Source organism: Carex rostrata, chromosome 9 (assembly GCF_964058835.1).
Source record: "Carex rostrata chromosome 9, lpCarRost1.2, whole genome shotgun sequence".
NCBI classification, from domain to species: domain Eukaryota; kingdom Viridiplantae; phylum Streptophyta; class Magnoliopsida; order Poales; family Cyperaceae; genus Carex; species Carex rostrata.
Window position 1 is genome coordinate 5,056,687 of NC_135926.1, and position 27,884 is coordinate 5,084,570.

Here is a 27,884-nt window from a genome sequence, read left to right on the forward strand (position 1 = left end):
GAGGGTTCAAATGCCTCCATTTTTTGTGCCTCCACCATACCTCCATTTTTTTAAACTTTAATAACTCAAAATTTAAAACTTAAAAGTCACAATAAAACCGTTAGATGTGATCTATATTATTTTCTCTATGTGCTCATAAAAAATTATCACATTTCAATTTTGTTTTTATGTGAATCAATAAGTTCAAAAATCAACGTCTAGAAATCATCCACATTAGTGCATTTTTTACAAGCTCTTGATGACAATCAAAATAAAATTGAAATGCCATAATTTTTTGTACGTGCATAAATAAAATGATGTAGATCATATCCAACGGTTTTATTTTAACTTTTAAGTTTTAAATTTTGAATTATTAAAGTTTTAAAAAATAGAGGTATAGTGAAGGCACAAAAAATGAAGGCATTTGAACCCCCTCATTGTTTAAACTCCTTAGTAAGATTTATTGGGAAGTATTTTATTGTATGTTCAATATTCACCTTGTAAAAAAATATATATTATAATCTATGATTAATGATGAAATATCTGAGGGTAATTTGTAAGTACTTTGTTGTATGTTCCTTTTCTCATACAAATTCTAGTAGTGACGGGTCTGGAAAGAAATAAAGAGGCAAAATGACAATTTTAGAATGAAATTTAGATCATCTTTGGTAGGAAACCCAACAAATTTTTGTGGATTAACAAATAAGAGTGAGCCTACAGTACTATGCACAGTTCGTATCAGTATGTAATATGGATTAATTTTTTTATTTTTAAAATCTAAATAATCGATATGAACTTCTAACATAATCCCTATATGAAAATATACTTGTAAATCAAATTTTACATCTTTTAAAATTTGTTTTATTATTTTTTTAATTAGGTAGAAAATCACTTGATTTAGAGATGTTAATACATAAGCAAGGTAATGCCTGATTTACAAATTCCACTCAGGTTATACACCATTTACTGATGATAAGCTTCATACGCATTATTCAAGTTTGCCTATTAAAGGGCTTTGTTTTATGCTCTTTTTCATTGTAAACTGATTATACTTGCAATATATGTCTACAAGATTCTTGCCAAAAAAAGATAAAGAAAAGTAAAGAAAATCACTTGATTTAAAGATTCTAGATCATTCAAAACTAGTAATTTTCTACTTATCTAAAAATAGTAAAAAAATTCTAAAATTGAAAATTTTAATATGCAAGTACATTTTCATATGAAAATTATGTTGAACAATCAAAACTAGTAATTTTCTACTCATCTAAAAAATAGTGAAAAAATTCTAAAATTGAAAATTTTAATATGTAAGTACATTTTCATATGAAAATTATTTTGAACAATTTAAATTGACTATTTGAACTATGAAAACAAAAATACTGATCCACAGTACAAATCAATATACACTGTACATAGTACTGTAGCCTTGCTCGCACAACAAATAATGTCTTTCTTGTTTCATAAACCAGTTCTTCACTTAATTAGAGAGCATGTTTTCTATGCTCTCGGATGGGTTATTCTAGAAGAATAAGAACATATCATTTCAGTTTAAACAATTTTAGAAATTAGGTTTATGTGTGTTTAAATAATCATAATAGTGGCAATTAAACCAGTACACGCAAAAATTATTATTGAGAGATAAGTTTAATGTGCAAATTATTTTAAATCATTTAGAGATGGCCTAAGAAAATTCTTTAGACTTGAATTTATGTATTGATGTGGTTTCTCCGCATAACATTCAACAAATTGGAACTTCAAGCAAAAGTCCATCAAATATACACAATGAATTGTCAGAATACATACTGAAAGATGTAAATCAGTTGAGGTAATTTTTAATGACTTTTTTATATTTAATAAATTAAATCATGTAAGTAGGAAAAATTTGTATTATTCTTTTTCCAGTTTTATTATATATTCATTACTTGACCAGGTTTATAGATGAAGAAAAGTTTTGCGTTATTTAACATTTCTACGATATTACAATTTAGATAATAGCTGATTATGAAATTGACATGGTCACAATGGCAGTTTTTACTTTAGTTCTGAAATATTTATAATTTAGATAATATTTAACTTTTTTATATTTTTAATTAGTTCTGAAATATTTATCCTCTGGAGATAAATATGAAATGATAGATTTTATGTTATAATGACAATTCTTACATTAGTTAGATTTTTAATTTTTCAGGATTTTGTAGTTTTTTGGAAGTCTAGCAGTTCATAGCTTGAGCTGCTATTTTTAAAAAAAAATCATTTTATTTTATTTTTGTTATTTTTAGTTTCCATTTATCCGGTTTTACTTTGTTAATTATTTTTTGTCATTTTGCAACAATGCTAGATGAAAAGTGGATCAAAAAATCGCTCCAAATTCTTACCTGACAAAATACATCTTAACAGACAATTGAATAAGCTGAAATTTAAGAATTGATGTTCAATGACATCATCAATTCGAAGAACTTGTAACTATTTCTAAGAAGATTTGTTTTTGTTATTGTCCAATATAATTTCAAATTAGTTTCATAAACTCAGCGACACGGAATATTCATCTCCCGTTAAAAAACTCTCTATGGAATCTTCATTTTAACCCAATCATATTGATTCCAAAAACATGACATTTGAAAAATATAAATGCAACAAAAGTACCACAATTCAATAGCTCCTCGGATGAGAAAATTTGAGGTTTCTGTATGGTGACAAAAGTGCCGCAACAACTCAAAAGGGTACAAACGTAAATGACCATTTACTGGTAAAAACTGGGACCGATAAGAGCAGTTTTTGTTTTAGGTAAATGGGATGGGTTGTCAAAAAAATTGAAGAAAAAAAGTTACATATCCACCTTTTTATTTTTCACAAACTAAAAAGCGGGTAGTTAGATGTTTTTCTTATTTCTCTAATTTATTTCTAAGAATTTAATTTCATGATTCGATGTAAGTACTTTAATTCTGAAATTTGGAACAGAATAGATAGGGGTAACCTTAATACAACTGTGCAAGATACAGTTTTCTAGTTCAGAAAATTGTTTCCTCATTCTTTCAATTAATTAATTAATTTAAAAGATACTCATTAATGAGATAAAAGAAGATATCATGTTGACCAAATTTAATGGAGGGCATGATAATCCTGCCCACAGAGGGGCAAAGGATTCTACGAAATCGAACCGCTCAGAATGAAATTTGACACAAATTCCAAAGCAAATTTCTCAATATATTGAAATTTAATTAAATTTTATTTTTACAGAAGCTTTTATATAGTCTAGTTTTCTCATAAAATATTAAATATTTACTTGTAGTCTAATGGTTAAAGTTTTTTTGTAAATGAAGTGACTTGGGTTCAAATCTCTTCCACCACGTTGTGCATTTTAAATTTCAGTTCCGTTATCAAGAATTTTTAGTTTTGCCCCTGAATCCAAACCCGACTCCGACACACATTACTATTACTATTCATCTAAATTAGTTATTGTCGTGAAGCACTTGTTAGTTGTAGGTTTTCTTTTTTTGTTTTGATTTTTTTAGGAAACGTATAAGCATAAATAAAAATTTAGAAGAAAAATTAAAATCTAATCTACTAACTTCTATTTAATTATTCATAAAGAATTTTTTTTTATCTAGATTTTGAACTCATAATGAGTATAATTTTATTACTAGTAAAGAATTAGAGTTGAGTGAACACACACTGTTACTAATATAAAATTAAAAAGTGAATAGCCTCTTTTTTTTTTTTTTTTTGGATCTTGTGAATAGCCTCTTAAGAACTCACAGGTGGAAATGAATGCACTGCTCCCCAGTAACATTAATGTCGATCAGATAATATTATGATTCACTACACACTAACTTTTTGGGTTGCTGAACCATCAATGCATTTTCGTGGGAACTGTTGCATGGAGAGAAATTAAAAAGGAAAACAAAAAAGCGGCATTACCATGAATGAATTCATCTTGATGCCATAAATACGACCTTTATTGTTATAATTGGTGATTGTTTCATTATTAAGTCGCTGTTGGATTATCAATTTTCAAAGTGACTTAATAAATAGTAAAAAAATTTAGAAAAATATAAAATTTGGTCTCCAAGTACATATTAATATGGAGAACAAGATAAACGATTCGGATCGACATTTTGAATTTTGAAATTTCAAATTTAGACCGTATACATATCGAGCTATATACATACGAATGCACATTATTCTCTCTCTCTCTCTCTCTCTCTCTCTCTATATATATATATATATAGTACGGCTAACGCGCTTCCTCTAGTATATTGACAATATGCTTCCGGTCTCTAAAATCTATCGAATCGGCTTCAAATGACAAATCTAAACCATTCAAACCAATGTTCTTAACGAGAGCTTCGTTTCCATATAAAAAAAATTTAAGTTTCGAATTTATTTACTATCAAGTCAAGCGGTCAAAAAAATGACCAAAATAGTGTATTAAAATGCGCATAAAATCCTTCATCTTTTGACCGCTTGACTTGATAGTAAATAAATTTGAAACTTAAATTTTTTTATATAGAAACGAAGCTCTCGTTAAGGACATTGGTTTGAACGGTTTAGATTTGTCATTTGAAGCCGATTTGATAGATTTTAGAAACCGGAAATATATTGTTGATATACTAGAGGAAGCACGTTAGCCGTACTCATATAAACAAACAACAACAAAAATAGAGTTGATACAATGATACGTATTAAATTATTTTAAAGACACAATATAGTAATAAAAGCTAATATTAAAATTGAAAATTCTGTAAAAGTTCAGGAGCCCTTTGATCTAAAAAAGATTTAATGTGCATGGTTTCGAAGCTATGTTTTGCTGATTGAATTTAAGCAGTCAGTGTTGTAATAGTATGAAAACATGTGGTAATTATATATTGTAACAGTATAAAAACTTCTCGTAAATTCGTAATAGTATCAACATTTTTTTTGAGTAAAATTGAAGGTTAAGTTACATATTTATTTTAATATTCATAAGAGATCTCCACTCATATTCTGAAAACTGTGAAAAGTATGAATATCATCTATTACCGTAATAATATAAATATTCAATTAAAAATTATGAGTAGCCTAAGTGTTCTAACAACAAAAACTTTTTTATTGTTCATTTTTATTAGTATAAACATCTGTTATAATAGTATAAAACATGATCTAACAATAATAGTACAATTCAGCCACAAAAAAATAATAATAGTACAAGTACATGGTTCAAAAATATAAACATCCATACCATCATGGACGTGAATTGAGAACGTGGATTTCTGAATGGGACGTTATTTCGTATTTTTAAATCTTTAGAATCAAAAGACGATAGTTTTGTTATTTAAATGATAAAATAATTAAAATGACGAATTTGTAGATGAAATGAAAATTTTGTTAGACGCTCTCATTTATTTTTCGACACAAAATATTCCAGGTATAATATTCCCTACTCTAGTTTGGATAGCAAGTCAATCAGTAGCTTGTCTTTAAGCACATATTCTTTGATGTTTCAAGAGGCACAAATATGCACAGGAAAGTGTGCCAAATTGAAATGTTCATATCTTCAACTAGGAAACTGCTTGGTATAAATACCCAATTACCCAATTACCCAATTTGGAAGCAAAACAAGAATTAATTCTAATAAATTCATCTTTATCTTTATCCACACCCAAGTTGTGAATCAAATGACAAGCATCTAATTCTTTTTTAACAAGTTCACAAATTCGAATATTGAGCCTAAGAGAGCGACTAACAGAAAAATAGTCCGATTTTTGTTGGCCTGTTTGCGTCTCATCTCCGCAAGATAATAAATCCAAAAGAAAAATAATCACAAATTCCCAGCCCGCAAAAATTAATTAAAAGAAAAACTAAAAAGCACGAGGTGCACAGAAAAATGCAACCTTTGTCATCCCGCATCCGAGAGAATAACTATTCCTGTAGCAAACAAAAAAAATGAATAAGTGAATAACTATTCCGACCTCCAACACCCCGAATGGATCCCTATTCCCCGTCCCATTCTCGCCATCCCTCCTCATTCCCCTTTTTTAATTCCCTCTTCGTTACTTCCCATCCTCCATGCCATCAAACCCTAGAGTAACTCTCTAGCTCCGCCATTGTAGTCGCCATGCCTTGGCTGGAGCTATGGTTTCCAGAAGAAATCCCATACCTCCCAATTGGAGGCCTTTTTCTCGAACCAGACCCGGCCAAGTCGTTTCTCTCTTTAATTCCATCCAAAACCACCTCAAATTCGATCCTCAGATGTAGTTCGTACAGAAAGAGTGGGTTCTTGTCAGTGAGCTTGTCAGTGAAGGGAGACAATGGATTTGTGAGGAGCTCAGTGGGGCTGATCGAGTGCAATGGAGAGAAAACTTTGTCAGAGGACATGGAGAAGTTGGTGGAAACGGAGAAGAAGGAAAAAGAGGGGAAAACTAAAGGGAAGGTTCGATCCCGTGGGGCTGGCGCCGGTGCAGTCAATACTACAAAGCATTTGTGGTCTGGTGCTGTTGCAGCCATGGTTTCAAGGTATGTCATACTGTTGTTTTCTTTTTTTCTCTCATAATTTTTTTGAAAATTTCTATTATTAACCAATGCCAATTTTAGGTTAGTTTAATGCTAATTTGAGAAAATAATAAAAACTGCAAGCTATCATCGGATAAAAAGATGTATATAGGGTAAATATATGTTGAATTTTATTCTGGAAAGGTAAATCAACATGGATATACTCGGTTAAAGAAAAAGAAAGGGTACTATCTATCAAACTTAATGCAATAAACACATTTCTATTTAGTTCTTAAACCAATGTATTCTATTAGAGAAAACAGACAACTTGATTTATGCTAATTCCAGTTACTCGTCATAATAAAAAAAAGGATATACCATTACTATAGTTTTACTTAAGTTACACTACCAGAATCTCAAAAGACTTCCCTGTACATTGTTGTTATCTAGAAAACTGATACTCTCTTATGGCTCCACCACCATTTTAGAAAAGGTCTGATAAATGTTTCTATCCCCTAAACGGCCTACAGATAGCAAGCTGCACAAAATGTAATCAAATTATATAATCTAGTGTTGATCTATATACTTTAGGTTTAGAACCCACCCCAAGAAGCAACTTATGTCTCAACCTTAGACCTAACGAAGTTTCAATGTTTGTAGACAGTCATGTCACCCAATCTGATGAAGCCGAGGTGAATTTTAGTATCTGATCAAAAGCACTTCACCTTTTAAACTTCCGTTTGGATTTTATTTTGAGAACTTGTGCTTTTGGTTTATAGGTATTGTGAAACCGTGCCCTTTTGATACAGAAATATACAAATTTAAGTTATGATATTCATTTTAATGACTTGCACATGAATTCTTATAGATGTTAGGTATTGACTTGTTTCATTCTAGCAGTGCACATACTTTATTCTGCCCTGTCTTTTCTAAAGAATTTACGGTATGCTTGTACAATGTGTTATTATAAAATGCATCATGAAATGCATAATACCGGAGTTCTGAAACTAAGTAAAAAATTAAATACTCATCAGAACATTTGTGGCACCACTGGAGAGGCTAAAACTGGAATACATGGTACGGGGTGAGCAGGGCCATCTATTTGCACTAATCGAAAAGATTGCGACTACTCAAGGTGTGAAGGGGTTTTGGAAAGGAAATTTTGTAAATATACTCCGTACCGCTCCTTTCAAGGCTATAAATTTCTATACCTATGACACCTACAGAAAACAGCTTCTCAAATTTTCTGGCAATGAAGAAACAACAAATTTTGAGAGGTTTCTTGCGGGGGCTGCGGCTGGGATAACAGCTACTATCTTATGCATTCCTATGGATACAGTATGTCTAATTCCCTCACTTTGTCTGCGTTGTATCTTATTTTTTTCTTTTTCTTTCTTTCTTCTTTATAAAAAAAAATTGGTATTTCACCAAATATCTTTTTTTTGTTTGAAACTGACTGACTGATATTTTACATTTTTGACGTGTTTGCAAATAACACCCAAATGCTATATTTGTTTGATAGAAAAATGCATTCCATTAAACATTGCTTGCTCTAGTAAGCTCCTTTTGGAAGCTGAATTTGAAGTCAAATCTTGTAAAGAATATTAATCTTTGGTTCTGAAGTTATTCATATTTGTGAAGGGATATGGTTGAGCTGAACTGAGAAAGGTCATTTTCCATAAAATATTGCTCACAGAATGTGCAATGTTTACAAGTAGATATCTGTTTTGGATTTGCAAACTAACAGGTAAAGATTAATTTGGTGACAGTAGACCAAGTTGCCTCTGACATGAGGGAATGGCTTGATAACCTCTTAATCTGAACACATAAGAACCTAACAGCCAAATTCTCTATTTACTTTAATAGATTTGTTTTCTGTCTCTATACTTGTACAATCTTTCTCAAAAGTTAGGTGCCTGGCTAACACATGTAAAAATATGAGGTAAAATTTGCAATAAAAGAATCAATTTCAAAATAGTGACAACCTTATCTTTTCAGATACGTACAAAAATGGTGGCACCAGGTGGTGAAGAACTAGGTGGTGTCATAGGTGCGTTCCGCCATGTCATCAGAACTGAGGGCTTCTTCTCTCTATACAAGGGTCTACTCCCGTCCCTCATCAGCATGGCGCCATCTGGTGCCGTATTCTATGGCGTATATGACATTCTGAAAACCTCCTACCTCCACTCGCCTGAGGGCAGAAAGAGAACTTGTATGATGAATCAAAATAAAGGGGAGGATGTGAGTGCTCTAGAACAGCTGGAATTGGGCCCCATGAGGACATTACTGTATGGGGCTATTGCAGGGGCATGTGCTGAGGCAGCCACATACCCGTTTGAGGTGGTGAGGAGGCAGCTGCAGCTTCAGAGTAAGGCTAATAAAATGAGTTCTTTGGCAACATTTTTGAAGATTGTCGAGAATGGCGGCATACCAGCACTTTATGCCGGATTGATACCTAGCTTGCTACAGGTACTTTTAACTGTTTTTTTTTCGTGCAAACTAAATGCGTTAATTTATGTATGTGCATTTCATCTCCAGTGTTTTATGTGGTGTAAAATTACCACACTTGTTCCAAATTAACACCCAGTTGTTATGGCCAAGGTTAAATTCATTGACCTTGGCCTTGTCAGTTTTCCCGCATCAAATTGCTTTATAGCTGGTTCTTGAAAACTTGCAACTTTTGTGTAAACAGGCTTTGGTTCATTTTAATTGAATTCAGGCTTCAAAAAAAGCAGGGTGCAGAACTTCAAAAAAAAAATGTCAAGGCCCCTTGTTCATAAATACAAAGCACTACATTATCAAAAACTTCAAAAAAAAATGCTTCTATGCAGCTGAACAAATTAAGTAAAAAAGTTTTTACCAATAGTTAAGACTCTAAGACCACCAGAATCTTACATTGAGAGGTGTATTATTAAGAATAATGTTATGATAAACTAACCATAATTGAAATGATATACCTTTTTCTAATACAACATTTTACTGGAGCTAACTTCGTTACACAAATTTTAAGCAAAATAAATGTTTTCTTTCAAAATTAATTGTTATAATTGTTGCATATTTTACTTTGTATTTGAAGTATAAATGGTAATGGAATAATGCCAGAGCTTTTGCAAGTCTCTCCATTCATTTTCCTGAATGATATTGTGATGGTTCATTGTGTTTTGTAAACAGTCCAAAATTGTTAGGAATTAGTTGCAAGTGTAGATGTTGGGTGTTTTTGGAGCTGTGATTAGTTGGGGAAGAGTGTGCAAAAATTCCTTAATTGTTTTCTTTTTCTGTATGGGAGTTTGCTTATATTTTATCCACAATTAGCAGTTGACTAAGGAAATAGCTAAAACAAGAACAAAGTAAAGCAAATGAAGAATGTAAAGGAGAAACTGAAAAAGATATTTGATAAATAGATTCAAACCCGTACAGATCTGGTAGGCTCGATGCATCTAGTAGGAAAACCTAATCCAACAGGCATGACCCTATATGAGTTTATCACTGAGGTACTAAGACTTCGTATTAACACTAACCTGATGAGGTTTTCTTTTTGTGTATTATTTTTTTCAGGTTCTTCCCTCAGCATCTACAAGCTACTTTGTTTACGAGGTGATGAAGATAGTTCTCAAAGTTGAATGAGAAAGACCAAGCAAGAAGTATTTCATTTATTGAATTTTTCCATTTTGAAAGGGGATTGATGTTCAGCTGAGCTAAGCAACTAATTGTTTCACTTATAGATTAGAATTGCTGCTTGGCAGAACTGTAATAATACAGCGAAGGGGGGGAGGTTTTCAGAGTTTGTAATCTTGTTTTATTACTGATGTGCAAATTTACTAGGGCAGCATTTACTCAGATTGCCCCTTGGGAGGTTGGAGCAATGATGGAAGTAATTTTAATTCAGAGAAATGGGATTTTGGTGTAGGTGAAACTGTATTGTGTTTCGATATACTAACGTTAAATAAAAGTCGGGTTTTTTTTTTTAATTTTTGCATCAATGCAGCTGATAAACAGGTACAAAACAAATCATTTGGTTTGAGTAGAGTAGAACTAGGGTGTTCTTAGGTTCATCAAGCTCTTTTGTGAATTCAACTCTAAAATTTATTAGGTTTGTTTTAAATGTCGAATCCAAACCGTTAGAACTCATCTATATTACGACTTTACGAGTGATGTGTCTACATTCAAAAATTACAAGTTTTCAAACTAATTTAGTATAAAATTAATCGGTCAAAATTAAAAGATGTATAAATTAATTTTAATGTATTTTTAAAAAAAAAATTTGTCACTTAACTCTATACAAAATTAATTTAAAATTTTTGTATATAAATGCATCACTCGTAAGTTAAATAAATTTTAATGATTTGAATTTCTCATTTGAGATCAATTTGTTAGGTTTTAGAGTTGAGTTTACAAAAAAGTTTGGTGAACTTAAGAACACCTAGTTCTACTCGTTTAAGTAATTTGTTTTTCCTTTTTGACGAAATTGTCTGTAGACATTTTTTATTTTACCGAAAAAAGACTAGAAAGAAACAAAAGAATATAAAGACCTTTTAAAGGCTATAATAAGGCATACAAAATGAGTTGTAAAAATGAACGATACGGATAAACTAGAGAGTATAGATCAAAGAATCACTCAAATTGCAGAATAAAACGGATTCATTTGGTCCAACTTAAAGTAATAGTCGTTTTATTATTTTCCTATGCATGCATGGTGGCAGCTATGTGGTTTCGTTTTAAAATTGAAACCGATCTAGTAGTCTCTTTTTTTTCTTTTTTTTTTTTTGAGAAATTGCGAGTTTGCGACATAAGCTGCCTCTCTTACAAACATAATTACATCTGTTTATGATTTAGAGTCTCCTTAGAAATTCTGATCACTAAAAAATAAACTAGAAACATAAAAAAAAAACCATAGTACAATATGGTTTCAAAATAACCCATAGCACCGAAAATTTTGTACTATCATTCTGTTTTCTCATATACTGATACAGTTCCAGCAACAATTGGACTACATTCTACCTTCATGTAGGATCCTCTCTGCCAGCACCCATGGCGGTATTTTACCACCTCTGAAAATCCTTTCATTACGATGTTTCCACAGACCACAGTCCCCACGCTACAGGAGTTCAGATTCAGTAAAGTATTCATTCAAAAAAAAAAGATTCAGTAAAGTAATCCAATTGTTGGGTTTTAGATTGGAACTGTCTGATTCAAATCCGTGACAATCTATCCGAAGTGGAGCGCATATATCCAAGCAATGAATCCGAATCCTGAAATAATCTCGAGCAACAGATTCGAATCAGATGGTCTCGATTCAAAATCCAACTTTAAAAAGTTGGGTTACTTTAGGGGACCCGGACCCGATATAAACCAGATACCCAAAACTGATCCTTTCCTTTTAATTCGGGGTGAAAGCCTCAAAGACAGTTGCCATATTTGTTTTTCCCAGCGTACCCAGCGTAAAGGAAAATATATTTTTCCCATTTGAACAATGGAATCAAATCTTCTGCCCATTGGGTGCAGGAAATTCATGCCCCAGAGTCATAGGTTTTATTTTATTCGGTCAGTGCCACATCAACAAACGGATCCGACCCAATATGACCTGGCCCGTATTCCAATTTTTCCATCCCTTGATCTGTCCGGGCCGTCTCGTCATAGGCCTAACCAGGTCCTATTAAAATATTAGAATGTGTCTACCACTTCTTTTCAAAGTTCTTTTGAGATGGAACGTTGATTTTCAAAAACTGTCCAGATAGAAATGTAAGACTGCCCACAAACTAAAAAAGGAAGGGGAAAGGGTTCTTAATCAATCACAAAAATATAAGACTGCCCACAAACAAAAAAAGAAGGTAGCAGATAGGAGAATTCACATCCTCTCCAATACCTGATAAGGGAATCTTTTACAATTACTAGATCTGAACCGTACTTTTTAACTTGGCACGAATCTCAAAGCCCAAAAATATAGCCCCCTACAGTGACCCGAATCCCAAGCTGATTGAGATTTAATCTCAAACCGTAAAGTAAGTGATCCTCTGCAATATCTGTGCAATACCTGAGAGGATACGGATTCCAGATAGGAGGGATCTGTAGAGTGAAAAAAACGTGCTGTGCAGTGATGTAACCTAATACGTTGTGACTTTTGTTGTGCCATGATCAGGTGAACAGTGACACGTGTCTTTACCGTGATCAAAATGTTGAGGGGTGGTCACAACACGTGAGTCATGCCTTGACTCGCATGCCGTCTAAATGTAACTCGTTATATTTCTTACATTTAACTATTTTTTTTTTATAATTTAAGTTAGTTTATTCAAGATTATCATTTGATTAAGATCTAACGGTCCTAATTACACGTGACTCGCGTGATTACGTGACGTGCCGTGACCGGATATTCCGCGTGACATGCCGTGCTGTGCCAAATTTTTCAAAAGCCAGTCACGGCATGTGAATGGTTATGACACGGAACACGTGAGTCACGGCACGAAATAGTCACACGTGCCATTTTTCCCACACTAGGGATTTGTATCCTCAGTAGTATCGACTCACAACTTTACGGTTCGAATGTATTTTCGCTAAGTCAAACTCAATCTGATGCCTATTTAGACTTATGGATCTCTTTTAAGATTCATGTCAGGTTAGAACAGTTTGAGACATCTTATTCTACATAACAATGCCGTGTAGTAACACAGGAGATACGAATTCGGATAGGAGGGACAATTGGGTTGCTCAAATAATTATGATCCGGTAGTTATAATTTTGCACAACTTTATTTTGATTTCATACAATACTCGAGTTATATATTTTATTTTATTTTGGCTCTATAGTTCGTAAGTTACGTGATGTCAAAATAGGATTGTCAATATTTTTAGAGATTAACTAACTATCTCTCAGTCAATTTCTCTCATTCATCCTCTAGTCAATTACTTGTGGGAACTGTTAACTAACTGAACTTCATTAATTACTTAGAGGACCACATAATATTTGATAGATTTTATAATTGACATGTGCAAATATGAATATCTATGTGCACAAATGTTAATATATAATATATCAAGTATTCATACCTAAGATACCAAGTATTTTGATAAAAAACTGGACACATCACACACACATCTTTTACACGTTTTTAGAATGGGAACGACTAACAGTACCCCTCATTCAGTCCCCTATCTATCCCCCGCACTAAAAGACAAAAACAAGTATAACGGGGGGATCACTAACTGACGCGCACGTGATAACTACCGCCAATGAGCAGGGTTAACGCGATTTTATTCATTGTCAAAACGTATAATATTCATACCTACAAATTTAAAGTATTCATACTTATTATCTATAATATTCGTCATATGTAAACACAAACTGGAGAAGACCATTAATATTGGGGACCAGTAACGACCAGGGGGACCGCTGACGACGTCTGACTGCCTGGATTGGGGACCGCAACCGTCTGAAAGTGACATTTGCCAAGATTGGAGACCACTACAGCGAATCTATATACTAATTATTAAGTATTCATATCTAACTAATGAAGTATTCATTGTTGACAACATGAAGTATTCATATCCAACAGCCTAGTATTACAGGAAGTATTCATAGACACTAACAATATTCATACTGAAGATTACAAAGTATTCATACATGTACGAAATAATTTATACAATTCAAAATCAGACCTCTTCTGTGACACCTCTTCCAAGACATCTACTCAATTCACTTAAAAAGTCTTTTTTTATAGTAAGTATATAGTGTTCATATCTAACTAATGAATTATTCATATCTAACTAATAAAGTATTCATATCAAACTAATAAAGTATTTATAACTAATTAATGTAAATATGAAATATTCATATCTTACATGAAGCATGCATATCTAACTAATGAAGTATTCATATGTTGCACTCTAACAACCTTCGCTGGGCTAGCATGGACCCCCTCCAATGGTGCACCACGCTCTCCACGCCGGATCTCGACAGCGCACCACGCTCTCCACGCCGGATCTCGACAGCGCACCACGCTCTCCACGCCGGATCTCGACAGCGCACCACGCTCTCCACGCCGAATCTCGACAGCGCACCACGCTCTCCTCGCCGGATCTTGTCAGAGAGGAGGTCAGATTGTTCTTACTTCCTAGATTGATCTCGGTACCCCGAGAGATTCGGAGAAGAGATGGAACAATGGCGAGTCGACAACAAATCATGTTTCAATCGAAAATTTGATGAAAGAGAAAGAGAAACAGAATGGGGAGAGAGATCTTAGACAGTGGGAGAGTTTAGATAAACGAAAGTTGGAAATGGTAAAAGAAAGAAAGAGGGAGAGGTAAAGGGACGGAAGTTATGTACTTATATTGTTAGGGAGATAATTAGGGGACTAATCAGCGGGGATTGAAATCTTTACTCTTTTAAAATTGGGTTTTTTTTTCTCCGTTCAATCTCGTTAATATTTCTGACGATTTGTGAGGAAATTTGCAAATCTAAAACCATGGACGTTTTCTACGTAATTTTCTCTTTCAAATAAGATCCATGATGACGTACTTTCGGATTGTCCGTCGTGCAAGTATTCATACCTCGTCATGCAAGTATTAAATACATCGTCGTGAATACCTTGTCGTGTAAGTATTCATATATTGTCGAGCAAGTATTCATATCTCGTAATGCATGTGTATATAATTCATGTCTGAAGTGTTTGTACCTAACATATTTTGTCATTTTTTTTTTCATATGACACAGGATGACGTCTGAAAATATTAATATTAAGTAGTGCAAGTATTTATCAAGGTTCTAAATAGCGTTTATCGCGTCATAGCGGGGAGCCTCCAAAAAAAGCTATAGCGAATAGCGACGCTATAGCGAAAGCTATTCCAAATAGCGTTTTTAATTTTTATAAAAATTATATTATATATTTGTACTAAATATCAACATTATTTAGTCTCATAGAACAATAAATAATATCAAATTGATTAAAAAATTATAATATTCATATTGAACCAATACAAAGTCCAAATTGCGACTCAAAATATTTATAGAAATACTTAAAATATCGATCTTTTTCTATCGATCTTTTTCTATTTAAAATATCTTCAACATCATAACATAATTTATCTTTTTTCTATTTAAATTTCAAAATAACCTAGAAATTGAAAAGAAAGAAAAAAACATACTTCTAGTAAAATAAACAGATGATCCTTGAAGAAATTCTTGTTAGTCCCTAAAATTTTCATAATTTATCAATTATTTATTTGATTTATCATCAGTTAAAAAAAATCAAGAGCAAAATGAAAAAAATTATTATAGCGGACTTGAATTTGATATAATGTAATATTCATCAAAATTAAACAATATCTTCACCATTTATTTATTTTAAAGCTCATATAAATTGAAAAAAAAAACAGCAAATGTTGCATAGCGCACGCTATTTGCGCTACACGCTATTACCGCTATAGCGTCTGTAGCGCAAATAGCGTGTTTTAATGCCATAGCATAGCGTTTGGTCTCCAAAAACGCTATAGCGGCGCTATAGCGCGCTATTTAGAACACTGGTATTTATACATCGTCATGCAAGTGTAAATAATTTATATATCAAGTGTTAGTAACTAACAGAATCTATGAATTTTTTATTTTTATTTTCATATGGCACGGGATGATGCATGAAAATATTAATTTCAAATGTTGCAAATATTCATACCTTGTCATGCAAATGTTAATAGTTTATGTATCAAGCGTTTTATCTAAAATGTTTTATGAGCAGTTTTTTTTTTTCTTTAGATATCATATGACGTTTGAAAGTACTAATATAAAGTATGCAAGTATTCATACCTCCTCGTGTAAGTGTAAATAGTTCATTTATCAAGTATATATATCTAACAAATTATATTTTTTTTTTCATATGACACTGGATGATACCTGAAAGTATTAATATAAAGTATTGTAATTATTTATACATCGTCATGCAAGTGTAAATAGTTCAGGTATCAAGTGTTTTATCTAAACAAATTTATCAATAGTTTTTTTTCTTATGAAATCAGATGACGTTTGAAAGTACTAATATCAAGTATGCAAGTATTCATACCTCGTCATGTAAATGTAAATAGTTCATGTATCAAGTATATACATCTAACAAAGACTATTAAATTTTTTTTTTATATGACAGTGGATATATGAAAATATTAATATAAAGTATTGTAATTATTCATACATCATCGTGCAAGTGTGAATAGTTCATGCATCAAGTGTTTGTATATAACAAATTTTATCAAAATTTTTCATATGGTACTAGATGATGTCTGAAAGCAGGGGTGTTCATCGGTTCAGTTCGGTTGAAATCGAACTGAACTAGGCAAATCAAAATTATAGTTCGATTTCAAAAACAGAACCAACCGAATCGATTTAGCATTGCAGCTGAACCGAACCGAACCGAATAAACCAAAATATATTATTATTTTTATTTAAAGCAATTAATTAATTTTTTATTTAAAGTAATTTATTTCGGTTTATTCGGTTTCTACATTAATTAAACTTTCCAAATATGATGCTAAAATGGCATCGTTTCTCGTTTTCTTTATTATTTTTTTATTTTTCAGATTGTGTCTCTAGGGCGAAGACTTGGAACCCAAGTACGACTGTTTTTTAGGTTGATCAAGTTCTTGGTCTTTGTGACCTTGCTTTCCAACTTCTGTTTTGGATATTTTTGTGACCTGCTTAATTAGCATTCATTCCGACTGGTTGGGGACTTCTACAGGTTTGCTTGCTGCAATAATTTGATTTCATTAACCTAGCTCTTATTAATAGAGAGCACTGTGTTTTTCTGTTCAACCGTAATTAATTCTCTCCCAGTAGTAGGATATATAAATTCTTGGTTGAGAAAAATAGCTCAAATAAACTGATCAATGACTTTGTAAAATCAATATACCTGTGGTCACTGACCACACCAAATTTGATGAATTGAGATATTTGTACGGAATAAATTGTCAGAAGTAATAAGAAACTTAATTTGTACTTAAATTTATCTAATATAAGAAGAGAAAGGAATGCGCGTTGACTGAATTGACTGATTTTGTCCTTATTGAGTTTATTAGAATAGGATTAGATAAGATGGGGAATATTTGGGAGATGGGAGAATGGGGAAAAAAAAAAAAATTTCCATATTTTTATCCTAATGCTACTACATCAGGGTTGTAGCGTGTCAATCATTTTATTGGTTATTGTAGAGGTGCTACTTTTACCCGATTACCCGGATCCGATCCGGAACCGACCCGGATCCGATTAATTTGGATAGGGTATGGTTTAAAAAATATAACCGATTAAATTATGGGTATGGGTACAAAATTAATAATTTAATATCCGATCCGGATCCGAACCGGAACCGATACTGTAATGGGTAGGATATGGGTATCATTTAATTATCCGACCCATAACCGGACCTGACCCGATACCCGTATAAATACCCGATAAAATATATATTAATAACTCTGCATCAAATTTTTGTGTTAGATAATATATTTCAGCTGAGTTATAATTTGATAAAACTTAACCAAATTTATGCTACTGTTTTACACTACCCTTTAATTACATCCTTAACTAGCCCTTTAATTACGCCTTTTAATTTTTGTTCTATATTATACACATGTGATATATGACACATGATTGTCAAATTTATTCTTCCATAACCAGCTTATTTTATACCTTTTTTCTTCTATTACATTCAATTCATAGATTTTTTTGAATTATAGAAAAGAAAATCATCATCTCTAATATTTTACTTTCTAAAATTATTTCTCCTCCATCCTCCTGAATTCAAAAGCTATTAACAAAAAACTGAATTCAATATTTTTTGTTACACCATGAGTACTCCAAACAACCAACTAATAATTTAGAGTTATTATTTTTATTTTGCTATGTAGCATGATATATTTTATTATTTATAAACATGATTAATAGTATAATTTTTATTTTGCAGTAGTTTTTAATTTATATTGTAATGATTTATTATATGAGATGTTTAAGAAATTATAATTATATTTAAATGTAAATAATTTCTCGAATACTTTGGAGTTGTGACCTATACCCGCTCTGGATCCGGAACCGCCCCGTATCCGAACCGGACCCGATAATCCACAAACAAGTTACGGGTATCTATCTACCCGGAACCGAAAGATTGGACCCGAAATATCTACGGGTAGATAGGTATCCGGATCCGGACCCGACCCGATTTGAAACAAATAAGTATATGGATCGAAATTTGGACCCGAACACTTTTAGGATCCGGGTCCAAATATAATAGTACCCGGACCCAACCCGACCCGATAGCACCTCTATGTTATTGTACTTGTAAAGGAAATTATAGTAAAAATGACATGATTCATTTTAGTTATGGACACCTATAACATTTTAGTGATGTGCCAATCATTTTCAGTTTGATCCATCGCGTACTAATTAATTGGATGTGTAACGTCACAGGCTACTTTTGCCATTTCCTATTTTACCTAATTATTACTTTTCAAACTCATAAATTATCTTGTAAGGCGTCTTATTCCGGAGTGATTAGTGGCCTTCATTCCTTATTAATTTTGTATAAAGTTAAGTGGTCAAAAAATAATTAAAGAATAAATGCACTAAAATTAATTTATAAACCTTCTAATTTCGACCACTTGACTTTATACTAAAATAATTCGAAAACTTAAAATCTTTGCATGTAAATTCATCACTTGTTAAATGGATTTCAACGGTTTAGATTTGTCGTTTGAAACTAGGGGAAATTGTTTTTTTGCCACTCCAAAACATTGAAATTAGTTATTTGCCACCCCAAAACATGAAATTAGTTATTTGCCACTTCAAAGTCATGAAATTAAGTAATTTGCCACAATTATACATATACTTCAGATTTTTGATTTAAATTATTCTAAAAAATAGTGTATAATAAAACGTATTTTAGTATTTTCAATATTACCCTTCAATTCTTCAATTGAACAGAGGCCTCATTTCTCATTTCTCTTCTTCTTCGATCGGAAGCCAAACAGATCTAATTCCCTTCCAACTGCTCCCCAATCTCTTCTTCTTCGATCGGAAAGCAGAACCGCTCTCGGCACCCACTTCTCCAGCGAGAACCACTCCTCTCCATAGACAGCAGAAATCTTTGCCTTCTCTTCCGTCGATCCCCTTCCCCTTCCGTCGAGCCAATCCCCTTCCTTTCCGTCCGATCCCTTCGCAGGAGCTACTGGACGCACTCCCTTCCGTCAAATCCTTCCAAGTAGGGGTGTACAAAAATACTGTCGACCCACCCGACCCGTCTGAACCGTCCGACCCGATCCGTATTTTACCGGGTTGAGATGTTATTGGGTCGGGTACGGGTTGGATTTTGACAAACCCGTTACTCTGGGTCGGGTCATGAATTTGCTCTTAACAACCCGTTTATATCCGGACCCGCCGGTCTCAAATCTATGTTTTTACATTTTTACATAACTTCTTAATAGATTTGTATTCAGAGAAGAGAAAGAGGAGAATTAATGAATCAATCTTTTTATTATCTTGATTGAATGATTTTACAGAGAGAGAGTTCGCATATATAGGTTCAGTAGTCAATTGTTATTACAGGATTCCCTAACTGCTATTTTACATATTGGTACAATCTAATTTGCCTAATTACATAAATGACCTCTATTACTTCTCTTTCTATTTACTCCTCCCCTCACGTTTAAAGCACTATTTATTTCTATCCAATTTGAGGATATTTAAGAGTTTTAAGTTTAATTTGAATTTGAATTGTTATGCTTTTTTATTTCATGGATTTTATATGCGATTGTTATATGTCGCTGCCTTTTTTTTTAGAATATTACATTTTGGATATGTTTTTTTTTTTGTTATGGATGTTATATGCTAAATTATTTCTATTTTATTTATGTTTCTCACTTTTATTTGTATCTAGTTTTAATAAAAATAGTAAAAAATATGTAATATATTTTCGATCAAAATTATAACCCGTCTAACCCGCATAACCCGTATATAAAAAATAGATGGGTTGGGTTAGGTTATGGGTGGGTCAAGTAAAGAATTATTTTAACCCGGTGTAATCGGGTTGGATTCAAATTTTAATAAAATATCATCGACCCGCCCGTTGTACACCCCTACTTCCAAGTCGACGTTCGAACTGGAGAAGGCTTCAATGCTGTCTCTGCCTCCTTTGGCCAGTACCCATGTGATCTTCGTGCATATGACGAGTCAGGTAATATACCAGTACCCATTGTGTGCTTTGATTGCATTACTTTATGGATCTGAGTCCATGGATTTTGTTTAGGATACCATAATTGTCTTAACTTAGACTTTATTTTCAATTGAACATTTTTTTTTTCTGTTATAGACCTCATCACATCTAAAATTTCCAATTTTATTCTGAGAACCAAATGTCCTATTTTATTCTGAGAATCAAATGTCATGTATAACATCTCTTTATTAGTAATAAAAAAAATTAATACTTTAAGCAAGGTAAAGAAACCTGCAATTGCTTATGGCCTATTAGTGTCGTTTTAATTAATACTGATATAACCTCTTTTTCCATTGCTTAATCCAACTGGTGAAGAAGAACTAGTGCTACGTGGCCCGCTTGATATGGCAAATTGGTGAAGAAGAACTAGTGCTAATTTTACCACCCTTGATAACCCATAACAGAGAATAAAGGATTGAATACAGTTCATGGAGCAAGGACAATCATCTGCATTGCCCGAACGTGAAAATTATTGTGAATTTGAGAGTGAATATGAATTAGGGCTTTTTTTAATGTAATCACTAGTGCTTGTCTTTTGTTGCCAAGTATGTTTCATGTAATTACTAGTTGTTAAGGATGGTATATTGCTTTTTAATCTGTTTTGAGACTGGAGTTATTTTCCTGTTAATTTTAATGGTACAAGTAATTGTCATTTTCATCTCAAATTTTATTTTTATGAAGTGATACTGTTGATTGTTGTGGCTTTTCTTTGTTTTTATTAATACTATTTTTTTGCATTTATGTTAATTATGAAAAAAATTCAAATTATTTAATGACTGTGTTAGCTTTTTATTACACACCACTAACTGGAAATTAAACCAAGAAATTTCACTACTGATACAAGTTCAATCCATATGGGTTAAATGTATCTGTTTTTGTTCAATAATTTACAGTTCTCATTTTAATTACCTGACTATGTATAATGCATCTTTTTTTTTGTTGAATACATGATGCTTTTCTCATTTACATCAATGCATCTGTTTATGCCATGTACCTGTACCAATTTTTTCCATGCAGTAAGTTCACATTTTAAAGAAATATTGTGTTTTTTTGTTGCATTAGATTGACAATTGACAACAGTAAAAAGTAATTGCTACATTCAAGTTCATACAAGCTGTGATTAACCATTACACTTCAATTGCTGCATTCAAGCTACAATACTAAACCATATTAATGATACATCATCATTACTAAGGTTGAATCCTAAATACAAGCTAAAGCATACTAAGTACAACAATGACACTAAATCTGATTGACTCATATTTTTCATCTTCATTATGTAACCAAAATTTCAACAAAAATATCAAAATAGCCTTCTTCGCCATATAAGTCTGAAGTTTCATCCTTCATGCTTGCTTTAGACACACTTACATTTTCTGCATAAAAAAACCACCAAAATTACCAAAACAATACTTATATAATCTGGATTTGAAGTTGCGGAGTTTTTTTATTAAGTTTAAATGTTGATTTTACATATCCAAGATAAATGTAACCCATCCTCTCTCTCTAAAAGCATGGACAAACTATCGATATGGTAAATACTATAGAAAATTTGGCCAAAAATTGAAAACCAAAACATACGATCAAAATGCAACTTACAGTGTAGGTGTTCATACAAGGTACTGTTAGATGCATATATGAAATACAACCATTCGGGTAAATCGATCAGATTCTTTGCAATAGCCTTCAAACTTTGCTATATTCTCGTGATTTAGCATGATTTGATTTTCAATAGACTGGGTTATATTGCCGATTTTGCTAGGTTTCAGATTTTTCAGGTTCAGATCAGGATATGTCGGGTCTCATGGGATCGAGCTCATAATCTTATTACTGATTTCTATTACCTTCAAACTGCTAGCGGAGAAGCTTGCGTCACCTTCAAACTGCTAGCGGAGAAGCTTGCGTGAAGGAGGGATTGGAACCGCTGGTGGAGAAAGAACCGACGGAGGAGGAACTGGGGGGGCGAATGAGAGAGAGGCGGGCGAAGGAGGGAGGATCTGTGGTTGTCAGGCGGGTGGAGTAGGGAGGATCCGTGGTTATCTTCTCTTGTCAGGCGGGCGGCAGAGGGTCTAGCCCTTCTCTCTTCGTCTTAGGCGGATCCAACGCAAACAGATCCAAGCAGTCAAAAATTTGATCTACATAATCTTCAGCAGGGGTATTATGGTCACTTTTAAAATTTGTTGTATTTTCAGTAAAATTTAAATAAAAAATCTGAATTATATGTATAGGTGTGGCAATTTCCTTAATTTAATGACTTTGGAGTGGCAAATAACTAATTTCATGTTTTGGGATGGCAAATAACTAATTTCAATGTTTTGGAGTGGCAAAAAAACAATTTCCCCTTGAAACTAATATAATATATTTGGAGTTAAGCTCACCAAAGATCTTGGTGAGCTTGAGAACGGAAATAAATCTGCTACGATCCTAAAGAGGATTGTAGGGTCCTGTTATTCTAAATTCAACCTTTCATTTTGTGGGTTGTACGAATCTCTGTAGAATTTATTATTTATGCACAAATCTCAAAACAAATGAAATGTTGGATTTAGAATAACAGGACCCTACAATCCCCTTAGGATCGTAGCAGATTTATTTTCACTTAAGAACACCCTAGTTTTACTCCCGTGTTATATATATATTATATGAGGAGGGATCAAGTTATAACAATTTTTGAGTTACCACAATCATTTTCTACATTTTCAAAGTCCAAATCGTCGATCCAAACCGTTAGATGTGATCTCTACAATAAAATGTGCTTGTAGACCAAATTTTACATTTTTTGAAATTTTTTTACTATTTATTAAGATGGGTACAAAATTCAATGGTCTGAATTTGACTAGTTTTTGTACCCATCTTAATAAATAGTAAAAAAAAATCCAAAAAATATAAAATTTGGTTTCCGAGCACATTTTATTGTAGAGATCACATCTAACGGTTTGGATGGACGATTTGGACTTTGAAAATATAGAAAATGGTTGTGGTAACTTGTTGTAACTTGATCCCTCCTCATATTATATAATGAATTTGGAGATGTGTATGTAGGGGTGTAAACGGAGCGGATTCAGAGCAGATAATGTTAATACCATATTCATATCCGCCTTTCAATGAGGGGATATGGATACGGATAGGGATAGTAAATAGATATCAAAATTTTAAATTAAATTTGTCTTAAACGGATACGGATACAGAGCGAATAATTTACGAAAATGAATTCGAATACGGATACGAAACGAATAATTGTCGGAATTGAGTTATACACCTTAAGATACAAAAGAATGCCTTGTTGTCTTGAAACAATGGCTAAAACTAATTTAACAGAGATTAAAAGCATACATTCACAGGCAGCAAAAAAGAGATTAAATTGGAAATCATATCGTATTATCATTTATCCCACAACCAAGACTAAAATTATTATGGGATAATTATATAACAACTTCTATCCTGAGCAGTAAAGTCAAAGCCAATTGAGAGTAATTTCAGATACGGATACAGATATTTACCTTCATGAAATTATTCGTATTCACCATTATTTCACCATGTGCAAAAAATATCTGTATCCGTATATGCAATTTTTCGAATTCGAATAATCTCTGAATACGGAGCGAATACGGAACGGATTATCCATATCCGTTTACACCTCTACATGTATGTGACTGGCGCTATGGCACTTTGCAATGCGCACACGGAAGTTCATTTGTCCATTCAATGACTATTATTGTAACATGTGAGTGAAGTTATAATATTACTTTGCAATACGCACACTGGTTAGTAACATGGTTTCATATCTTCTTTTTAAAAGTTTAAATATTTGATTTGAACTATTCAATATGATTTTAATATAAATATGTATTTGAAGACCAAAATATATAATTTTTATAATATTTGTACTATTTTTTTAGGTAGATAACAAATCAACTTCTTTCGGATGGTTCAAAATCTTGAGATCAAAATTTATATATATATATATATATATATATAATATAGAGATAGGCTAATGTGCTTCCGGTAGCATATGGGCTAAAATGCTACCAGTCCAAATTTGAAATTTCAAAATCCAAAAAGTCGATCTAAACCGTTTATCTTGTTCTCCATATTAATATGTGCTTGGAGACCAAATTTTATATTTTTCTGAATTTTTTTACTATTTATTAAGCCACTTTGAAAATCGCTGATCCAACGGTTTTACTGTTTTGTTAAGCCACCGTTGGATCAGCGATTTTCAAAGTGGCTTAATAAATAGTAAAAAATTTCAGAAAAATGTAAAATTTGGTCTCCAAGCACATATTAATATGGAGAACAAGATGAACGGTTTAAATCGACTTTTTGGATTTTAAAATTTCAAATTTGGACCGGTAGCATTTCGGCCCATATGCTACCGGAAGCACATTAGCCTATCTATATATATATATATATATATATATATATATATATATATATATATATATATATATATATATATATATATATATATATATATATATATATATCTAAAATGAAATATATTTTTTTATAAAGATTATAATAACCAGTGCAAATTAACTGTTTGAACTCTGAAAACACAAATATATATATTCATAACATAAATCCATCTACATATTATTTTTCTTTTTCTTCTAAAGGTAACGGCTAAACTCTGAATACAGTGCCTTTTCTTGTCCGAACAACATTTCAAGTTCAATACAAAACAGTGAAACACAAAATCAACCAAACAAAACACAATCTTGCCGATCTCCAACTAGGGTTGTAAATGAGCCGAGTTTGAGCGAGTTACCCCCAACTCGAACTCGGCTCGTTTAATAAACGAGCGAGCCAACTCGAGTTGAGATGATAATAACGAGCTGTAGAGCCAACTCGAACTCAGCTCGTTATCAACTCGAGTTGGCTCACAACTCGTTTATAACTCGTTTAACCAGTGCTATCACTACAACACAAGTTCAAATATATTTTACACGAATCTCAAAGCACAAATAACAGTTTAGAGATTCGTGTTTGATTATTTTGGGATTTATTGTGATCAAATATTATGTAACTTTATGTAACTCGAGTTATAAATGAGCGAGTTGGAACCAACTCGAACTCAGCTCATTTATTAAACGAGTTGACCAACTCGAGTTGTAAATGAGCCGAGTTAAACGAGCTATAAATTAGCAATTTACGAGTTCGAGCTTTTTTGTCCAGCCTATCCCCGACGGTGTTTCTTTTCTTGTGATGATCTCATGCATACGCAAACTAAAGCAGTACTAACTTGTCCATGCCTCTCAAGTCTCAACAAAATGCACGTGCGCTTGCGCGGATGAGGAAATAAGAATTCTTGGACTGTTACTTTCTATTTGGTAATTGGGTACCACATTTCAAGAAGCTCTGGTCCAAACCAGCAGACAAAACATGATTTCTGCAAGAAATGAAAGAAACTGGCATACAAAAAGTCTCAGATGGGGCCGGGAACCCGTCTTATCCCTGAATCACTCCAGCGGTCCAGCCTATAGAAATATTAAACTGTTTCTTTTTGGGTCCCCGCTTCACTGCCAGCGTGTTCCAGTTGTTAAAGTTTTGTCTTTGTGACCTTCTATTCTCTGTTTTAGTGGAAAGAAAATTGACGCACTAAGACACCGCACGACACGTCCGGTTTTTACTTTCTGAGACAGTTACATTGTATTCCGAATTTTTTAAATATATCATAATTAAAAAAAAAAAAATCAAACCACTACATTTTTTGAAAATTTTGAATTTTGACACGGACGCATCCCCTAGATGTACGGGCTGCATCTAGGGGATGCGCCCACTTTTTTTTTTTTGTGTAGCAGCTCAATCGGAACCAAAAAAAGGGGGTGATCGCATCTAGAGGATGCGGCCCGAAAAAGGATAGCCGTACCTAGGGGGTGCGGCCATGTCAAAATTAGAATTTTTCAGAAATCGTGATTGTTTGATTTATCTTTTATGGAATACGATATATTTAAAAATTTCAGCATTATATTACACTATAACCCAAATTACATTATTTTTTCTGTTCCTAGTCGTAAAGACTCACTTTCATGTAACCTTTCTTTATTGATGTGAATAACTCGAATGGAGTATGCATACCATCATGTCCAATTATCAAATAATGCAGAATAGATATTACATTATTTTAATAGTGGTGTCAAAATCGCTCTTACCTTTGACAAGTGAAGTAAAGTTTTAAGCAAAATAGATACTACATTATTTTAGAGCATTCATATTTTGTAATAGAGAAAGTACCAAGGTAGCATTGAATAAAAATACAAAATTATTGTCGTATTATCGTATATAATGTTACCAAAGTAAAGACATAAAATATAAATATATAAATACTTTTAATTCTTTTTGATAAAAAGACATAAAAACTGTTTCATTATCATAAAACAATAATTACTTTAATTCTACTTTACATATAAATATCCCTTAACTTTACTATATTTTAAAAATACTGTAATATAATCTAAATATATTAAAAAATATTTTGAAATACTTAAATATTCGTGCAAATTCTGATTGAACGGTCTGAATTTAAACATAAATATTATGTTACCTCAGTTATTATGAATTCTCAAACGCACCCGTGGTTCAACACATTGTACCAAAAACGAAGATTTTGTCCAATTTAGACGGTCTGATTTTAATGGAAAATATCAACGCCGTCTTACTGCCATAGTGCCATTTGAGGCCAAGCAGGAGTGGTTGGTAGAAAGTCCCCAGAATTCTGTACTACAAATATCCAAAAATTAGCAAAGCTAGGTAGTGCGTGGAATTGATGTCACCTAAGGTAACAGAATATTACTGATTAGATCTGGACCATCCGATTATCTCAGATTATCTCTCGGAGATTCGGATTGTCCATTCGCACGGTATGGATCTAAATAGAAGTATAATGTTACCTCAGAGAAAATGGACTCGCGAGTGCGAGACGGAAGGGCTCCAATGCAAGATTGGAGCGCGAGTCAACTTTTTAACCTAGTGCGCGCGCTCCGGACAGATAACGACTCCCCCCGCTACCCTTTCCTCACTAGAAATCTTTTCCAGTCTCTCCGTTGCTTGTCAAATCTAAGCCGTCAATTAGGAGATATTTCCACGTGTCTGTAAGAGGGCCCCTTTCCTATCCTGCGTCACAACCCACTTGATACGGTGCTACGAACGACAGGTTTAGATTCGCTGGTAAATAATGTTTTCGATTCAGGGTAGTTTCGTCAATTTG

The 27,884-nt window shown here is 32.8% G+C and overlaps 1 protein-coding gene across 1 annotated transcript; it reads left to right on the top strand.

Annotated features, from left to right (window-relative positions):
* Positions 1 to 5,935: 5,935 nt before the first annotated feature.
* Positions 5,936 to 10,415, top strand: LOC144559556 (putative mitochondrial adenine nucleotide transporter BTL3). Its single transcript, XM_078308619.1, has 4 exons — positions 5,936 to 6,471; positions 7,482 to 7,785; positions 8,446 to 8,916; positions 10,003 to 10,415. The coding sequence occupies exons 1-4, from the start codon at positions 6,074 to 6,076 to the stop codon at positions 10,069 to 10,071; spliced, it is 1,242 nt and encodes a 413-aa protein (XP_078164745.1). The 5' UTR covers positions 5,936 to 6,073; the 3' UTR covers positions 10,072 to 10,415.
* The last annotated feature ends 17,469 nt before the right edge of the window (positions 10,416 to 27,884 follow it).

Coding starts and splice junctions, on each gene's coding strand:
- LOC144559556 (XM_078308619.1), top strand. CDS start 6,074: ATGCCTTGGCTGGAGCTATGGTTTCCAGAAGAAATCCCATACCTCCCA. Junction 6,472..7,481: donor GTTGCAGCCATGGTTTCAAG/GTATGTCATACT, acceptor AATACTCATCAG/AACATTTGTGGCACCACTGG. Junction 8,917..10,002: donor TGATACCTAGCTTGCTACAG/GTACTTTTAACT, acceptor TATTTTTTTCAG/GTTCTTCCCTCAGCATCTAC.